The sequence below is a fragment of the Raphanus sativus genome, chromosome 5, assembly GCF_000801105.2.
Source record: "Raphanus sativus cultivar WK10039 chromosome 5, ASM80110v3, whole genome shotgun sequence".
Taxonomy (NCBI): Eukaryota; Viridiplantae; Streptophyta; class Magnoliopsida; order Brassicales; family Brassicaceae; genus Raphanus; species Raphanus sativus.
Window position 1 is genome coordinate 29027129 of NC_079515.1, and position 6862 is coordinate 29033990.

At 38.5% G+C, this 6862-nt stretch overlaps 2 protein-coding genes across 2 annotated transcripts; one reads left to right on the forward strand and one right to left on the reverse strand.

Moving 5' to 3' along the window:
• The first annotated feature begins 18 nt into the window (after positions 1–18).
• Positions 19–3144, forward strand: LOC108856524 (nucleolin 1). Its single transcript, XM_018630352.2, has 14 exons — positions 19–139; positions 239–287; positions 643–800; positions 933–1028; positions 1107–1229; positions 1312–1392; positions 1479–1514; positions 1611–1649; positions 1749–1834; positions 1920–2040; positions 2128–2225; positions 2317–2490; positions 2570–2862; positions 2954–3144. The coding sequence occupies exons 1-14, from the start codon at positions 116–118 to the stop codon at positions 2980–2982; spliced, it is 1407 nt and encodes a 468-aa protein (XP_018485854.2). The 5' UTR covers positions 19–115; the 3' UTR covers positions 2983–3144.
• A 121-nt stretch (positions 3145–3265) lies between these two features.
• On the reverse strand, positions 3266–6628 carry LOC108836026 (endoglucanase 5). The gene is made up of 9 exons (XM_018609242.2): positions 6377–6628; positions 5739–6152; positions 4980–5066; positions 4699–4863; positions 4487–4610; positions 4232–4395; positions 3833–4157; positions 3711–3761; positions 3266–3633 (listed from the first exon to the last, which is right to left on the reverse strand). The coding sequence occupies exons 1-9, from the start codon at positions 6587–6589 to the stop codon at positions 3299–3301; spliced, it is 1878 nt and encodes a 625-aa protein (XP_018464744.2). The 5' UTR covers positions 6590–6628; the 3' UTR covers positions 3266–3298.
• Between the last annotated feature and the right edge of the window lie 234 nt (positions 6629–6862).

The window sequence follows — 6862 nt, forward strand, 5'->3', positions numbered from 1 at the left end:
AACCCTAAACTGAAAATATCTTCACGCAGCTGTCTTAACGCAGCTGTCTAGGGTTTTTGCCTCACTCTTCTTCACTCTTAAACCTAGCAGTCAGTCTCTCTTCCTCAAATTCGCCATGGGTAAAAAATCCGCCATCAAAGTAAGCTTCTTCTCCTTCTCCATTTGGGTTTTTCTAATTAGCTCTCCTTCCTTCTCTTAGATTGTTAATGAAACTTTGCTTGTGTGGTCGTATGTTCAGGCTGAAGCAGCACCTGTTGCCATCAAGGCCACCAAGACTTTGAAGAAAGGTATGAACTTTGTTTGTATATTGCTCCTACTTGTACATTTGATTGGTAAAGTTCTTTAATTTAGTTGACCCATCTCTTTATTAGATACCTTTGTTCATTAGTTTTGGAATGTGTCTGTCATATGTACCGTTTTGAAGTACAATGAGACTGATAATCTTGACATTTGAGCTCCTTTATTGATATAGTTCGTTTTATATTGAAGGGGTTGCTTGTTTTTAACATTGTATGCTTTGTTGATTTAGAAGTATATTGACTGTTGAATCTCGATATATATATATATATATATATATATATATATATCCTTTTGTGTTTTTTTTTGTGTTGGTCTTAACTTTTGAATGCTCTTATTCATCAGGTAAGAGAGAGCCTGAGGCTGATGTGGATACCAAAGTGAACCTAAAGAAGCAGAAGAAAGACGTGATTGCTGCTGTTCAGAAGGAGAAAGCTGAGAAGAAGGTGCCTAAAAAAGTCGAGAGCTCTGACTCATCTGACTCTTCTGATATCGAGGAAGAAGTGAGTGTACTACTACACAATATCTCATAGTAATATGTATAGTTGTGCCCTGTGTTCTTGTTAGGCTGTTGTTTTCAGTTTTGTACCCTGTGAGGCATGTGGCTATAACATTTATACTCTGTTTTTTTTAAGGAACCCGCACCTAAGAAGGCCGTTGCTTCTACTAACGGAACTGTCGCAAAGAAAGCAAAGGATGACTCATCCTCTGAGGAAGAATCTTCAGACGAGGTCAAGTTTCTATTACTACTATGCAAGTTTAGTCTGCTATCCTTGGATATTTGGCTGACACACACCATCTATTTTCAGGAAGATGTTGCTGCTACCAAGAAGCCTGCTGCTGCTAAAAATGGCTCAGTGAAGGCTAAGGCAGAGAGCTCCTCTGAGGAAGACTCTTCTGATGAATCAGAAGATGAATCTGAGGATGAGAAGGTGACAAATTTATTCTATTTGTTTATTCTGCATATATTTATATTCCAGAATGGTGACTAATTTTACTTAATTATTAATATAGAAACCTGCTGCTAAGAAGGCAGCTCCTGCTACTACCAAGGCTGCTGGCGGTTCAGATTCATCTGAGGAAGATTCTGATGAGGTTAGCTTCTGTACTTTAACGAGGTCACCAAGCAGCTTTCGATGTCTTATATTTGATTCATTGACCGTGTGTTTTATATTTTGCAGGAAAGTGAAGATGAGAAAGAAACCCCGAAGAAAAAGGTGAGAGATAAATGTTTACTTTCTATTTGTTTGATACATAAACCATATTGCTGTTTGCTGATTGAAAGTTACTCCATTCTGCTTTTATAAAAACAGAACTCTGATGTTGAAATGGGTGATGCTGAGCAGAAACAGGTAAGAATACCTTCTGGTAGCATTATAGTTGCTTTTAAGTAATGTCCTGCTGTGTCATGCTCTGAAGTTGATTTGTGTAATTATGCTTTTGTCTTTCAGCCTAAGACCCCATCGACTCCTGCTACAGGAGGATCAAAGACACTCTTTGTTGCCAATCTCTCATTCAACGTTGAGAGAGCAGATGTGTAAGTAGCATCGTTTTACTACCTCTTTCTTTTGTCTAGTTGTTCCTTGTTCATGACCTTTCTTAATTTCATCCTCCACATACAGTGAGAATTTCTTCAAAGATGTTGGCGAAGTTGTTGATGTTAGATTTGCCACGTCAAGAGATGATGGCAGTTTCAGAGGTTTTGGCCATGTTGAGTTTGCAACTGCTGAACAAGCACAGAAGGTGAGGGTAGTTTTGGCTTATGATGAAAGATTTAGAAGTAGTCATTTTAAAGGTTTGATTGCTGATTAAATCGGTTTGTACACTTAGGCACTGGAGCTTCACGGTACATCCATGCTTGGTCGTGATATCCGTCTTGATGTTGCTCAAGAGAGGGGAGAGAGAACCGCATACACTCCACAGAGCGGGTATATTGATTTTTTTTTTTCATTTTCTGAATACTTGTTTGTTGTATTATGTTCTTGTGTTGATGGTATTCTCCTTGGCAAATTATTGCAGTGCCGGTGGAAACTTCAAAAGCGGTGGTGGAGGTCAATCTATTTTCGTAAAGGGATTTGACTCTTCTCTTCCTGAAGAAGACATCAAGAGCGCATTGACTAAACACTTTTCTTCATGTGGAGAGATCACAAGGGTTTCTGTTCCCTGTGACCGTGAAACCGGATCTTCCAAAGGGTTTGTGACTATAACTAACTCCACTTTATGAATGTTCTCTCAGATGCTTAAACTAAACAGAATTGTTGTTTTTTTACAGAATTGCTTTCCTTGATTTTCAAGAAGGCGCAGACAAGGCGTTGGACCTTAATGGTAGTGACATGGGAGGCTGGAGTCTTGTTGTTGATCAACCGAGGGAGAAGACTAGTGGTGGATTCAGTGGTGGCGGAAGGAGCGGTGGTAGAGGAAGAGATAGTGGTGGTCGTTTTGGTGGAAGGAGCGGTGGTGGTAGAGGAAGAGATGGTGGCCGTGGTCGTTTTGGTGGTGGAAGGGGCGGTGGCAGGGGAAGAGATGGAGGTCGTGGATACAAACCTAGTTTCACTCACTCATCAGGTACTCATTAACTTGATATTGATCTCTTGTTTCTTGATTCTTGATACTTAAGTAACTAATTTTCTCACTAATTCTTGGTTTATTTTGGCAGGTAAGAAGACTACCTTTAACGACGAGTAGAAGCTTTATATGTAGAAGAAAATGCTCTTCTTATGTCCTTTAACTTATGATACTTTACATCTCCTTTCTATTGTTTCAGTTTTGTTTCTGTTCTAGTTATGTTTTTGTCCGAACCTTCAATTTTTGTCTCAATGTTAAATCAAAAGCTCAATCTTGAGTTCTTTTTTGGTGTTATATCATTTTCTTTCTTCGATTTCTCTCAAGGGACACAAAATTTACATCTCTCTCATTTAGTCTCAACTTGGTTGGCTATTTTCAAATATCACACAAATGCATAAACAAAAAAAAAGTATATTGGAATCTTAACGAAAAAGGATTAGTAATAACTTAGGACAGAGACCTTAGCTTGAGGACCACCTTGCACATAGACAAAATCGTAAGCTAGCCCTGCTTTCAAAGTCTTTTGCCACTGAGGAAGCTGGTAAATATTCTTTTGCCCTGTTGGGTTAAGTCCCCATATAGGTCCTGTGAGATCTTCAATCTTAAGCTTGAGGCCTGATATCGGTTTCTGAGAATTGTTCTTGATGATCACTTTGTGTCTGTAGTACCTAGTGTTCCCGGCCATCCAGTTTGCAGTTATCGAATGAAGAAACTCAATTGGTGCACCTGATTGCTTTGGAGTGTATGTTGTTGGTGTTGCTGCTTTGTAAGCTGTGGGAGAGTGTCAGAGAAAATAAGAATCAGATACTGTAGAGAACTTACAAAGTAGAAAGAAAAGAGAGATCAACCTGGTGGTTTTGGTGTTTGGTAAGGTTTAGAATACCCTCCTCCATAAGAACCTACAAAGTTCCATTACATTACTTGATGATCAATTCATGGAACAAAGAGTTACTTGAGCACAAGGTTTTACCTAATTTTTCAGAGAGTTTAGCGAATAGACCAACGAGTGGAGCTGTTCCAGACAGAGTTGGTTCTGATTGCTCGTAGTTTGACCGGTCATCAGAATAGTAATCATTCTGGTCTGGTCCACCAACAAGAGCACCATAAATAACATTGGGATCAGCTTGACTCCTTCTGTACCAAGAATCAAATCCTTGCACACAGTTCACAAAAGACCGTTGAACAAAGATCGAAGGGATTGAAGCGCCTCTATGGTGAACTCGGATTGGATATTTTGGTCCATATCCAACTAAGTAACTCATTCCCTGACTGTTCTTTCCAAGAATATAATCAGCCTGCATGAGAAAAAAAACTCGGTTAATACATTTAAAAATCTCACTCAAGACAATGGGTTTTGGTGTTCTTTGACCTGAGATCTTGAAAAGTCTAGAAGTGCTTGAGGTGGAACTGAACCATCAGGACAGTTGAGTTTAGCGTTTGCTGCAGATAGATAATCCGAATAAACCGCAAGAAGAAATGCAGCCGCAGATGCATATTGCAGATTGTTCCACTCTCGAACATACATCAAACCACCTGAATTCACACCATTAAACTTTCATTACTCAAGACTTTGAAGTTAGATTTGTTTAAATACTATTTAAGGTATACTAGTTAGTTAACTTACCAGGAGTTGTCTGAATATTGTAGCCACCATTCTTCTTGAGACAAGCACAAGCGAAGTAATCAGCTTTCATCTGATACTGCTTCAGTGTTGAAGTATACGCACCACCTTTACCTTCTAACAAGATCTATGCAAACATATATACAAATAAAGATTAGTCTTCTTGAAAATTTCAAGAAAAACAAAAACATTCTTGAAGAAACCAGTTGGTTTACCTTGGAGAGAAGGACTTGAACACCGGCGTATTTGTTATCCCAGGAGAATTCTTTCATTCCCCAGCCGGTTCCTCCCAGGTAAGCAGCATTGTTTACAGCATACTTCAAGTAATACTCGTCCCCGGTGGCACGGTGTAGCCAAGCCGCAGCCCAAAGAAGCTCATCCTTCAAAACATTTAACACAATAGAGACATTATTTATTTGTACTGAAACAATATTCAATGGAAAGAGAGAACTGGAAGTAAAGATTGTAAGAGAACAGATAAAAAGGGATTTTATACCGAGTAACCAGATGACATGTAGAAAGGTTTTGCATTTGGGATTGAATCGGTGTATAATCCTCTGTATTTGTCAGCAAATGAGAAGAGCTGAAACACAACAATAGGTTTTCAAAATGTTCAGAATCTAAGCAGAAACGGATCCATAACATAAGACTAGGGGTAGGGGTCGCTGTTCTGAAAAATGGTCCAAGCTGCCACTTTGGCAGCCCTAGGACTTAAAAAAACCGCTGCAATTATCTTTTAAACTGCGTTAAAACATCATGGTGATTATCTTTTAGACCGCATAAACAATTTTAATATATACTGTTACGTTAATAAAATAATTATAAATTTTATATTTATAATAGTGATATTTAATATAAAACATTGCATATATTTAACATATAACTATGATTTATAAATGTATAAGCCGTCTAAATAATAATTTAAAATGCTCAATTAATACTTTTTAGTTTTAGGCGTCAGATCACCATTTATTTAGCGATTAGCGCTTTTTTGAACACTATATAAACTAAACCGGATTTATAATCAAAACCGAAGACAAAAAATCAAATTTAGTGTGTCCGACTGAATCAAATAAACGTAAAATAATTTCTTACCGTATCAACTACACTAGAAAACCAAAATATGAAAACTAAGAATAACCAAAAAAACTAAATACCCAATACCCAACCTACTCAAAACCATGATCATTAACCAACCAATATAAACCAAACCGAACAAAACAGATAACCAAACCAAAATTAAGAAAAAGCGAACCTCTTTGGCGTGAGTTAAGAGGGTAGCAGAATAAGAGGAGTTATACGGCTTGAAAGCTAAAGAAGCAGCGGCTAAAGCAGCAGCGGTTTCACCAGCCAAGTCTGAGCCAGGATGGTACTGGTCAAGCTTATAAGCTGTTCTTGAAGTGGTCATGTCCTCCGCTCGCTCCCAACAGTAGTGATCAGATTGTCCATCTCCAACTTGACCCCATAGAACATTAGGCTGAGGATGAGCCTTCATGAAATAATCGGTACCCCATCTGATTGACCATAATGTCTGTTGCATTTGGTTCAAACCGGTTAGCTCTTTCCGGTTATCAACCGCCGCCCACGATAGCATTGTCACTGCGAAAGCCATTGGTAAACCGAATTTCACATGGTCTCCTGCATCATAATATCCTCCCTCCAAACTCACCTGTTCAATCATATATAACACCAACCTCAATATCATTATATACAAATAATATTAGCATCATCATTACAAATACAAGTCACTATTCTTACATTTCAACAAATGCTAATTTCGGTAACTAGTTTGCAATGACCATCTCATGGAAATAATCATTTCTGATATATATTAGGTGTATGCCCAACTATATAATATACGAATTAAGTGTATGTTATTATATATGGACTTACGCCTTGAGCAAGACCATCTTTGAGACCAGAATTGCTACGCCATTTGACACGTTGGGCAGAAGGCAAGTTCCCTGACCGCTGAGCCTCAAAGAACAAGAATGTCTTGTCAAGTGCATTTCCGTAATTGTAATATTCCGCTGCTGCCGTGGCTGCCCCGAGAAGAACGGTGAGTAATAGGCTTACGCCGAACGAAGACCCACCAAACTTAGTCATTTCTCTGGATCAATATTACTTTAGGTTAACTTCGGTCTCCCAAAAATGTTCTCTGTTCAGAATTGTGATGTGAGAAAGTGTATATATATATAGAGAGAGAGAGATGTTGTGCCTGTCAGCTTGGTGAGAGAGAGGAGTGTAGAGGATCAAATAGGTGCATAGTTTTGTCTGAATTATCATTGTATTTGTCTTTATTTGTGTTCTAGTGTGTTTTGTGCGTGTTTGTTTGATAATGGTTGTGGCCTTCACGTTTTGTTAGAGCTTCTCACGTTG

Coding starts and splice junctions, on each gene's coding strand:
- LOC108856524 (XM_018630352.2), top strand. CDS start 116: ATGGGTAAAAAATCCGCCATCAAA. Junction 1,393..1,478: donor CTGAGGAAGATTCTGATGAG/GTTAGCTTCTGT, acceptor TATATTTTGCAG/GAAAGTGAAGATGAGAAAGA. Junction 1,650..1,748: donor GTGATGCTGAGCAGAAACAG/GTAAGAATACCT, acceptor TTTGTCTTTCAG/CCTAAGACCCCATCGACTCC.
- LOC108836026 (XM_018609242.2), bottom strand. CDS start 6,589: ATGACTAAGTTTGGTGGGTCTTCGTTCGGCGTAAGCCTATTACTCACC. Junction 6,153..6,376: donor AAGATGGTCTTGCTCAAGGC/GTAAGTCCATAT, acceptor ATGATTGAACAG/GTGAGTTTGGAGGGAGGATA. Junction 3,762..3,832: donor TAAACTCTCTGAAAAATTAG/GTAAAACCTTGT, acceptor GGAACTTTGTAG/GTTCTTATGGAGGAGGGTAT.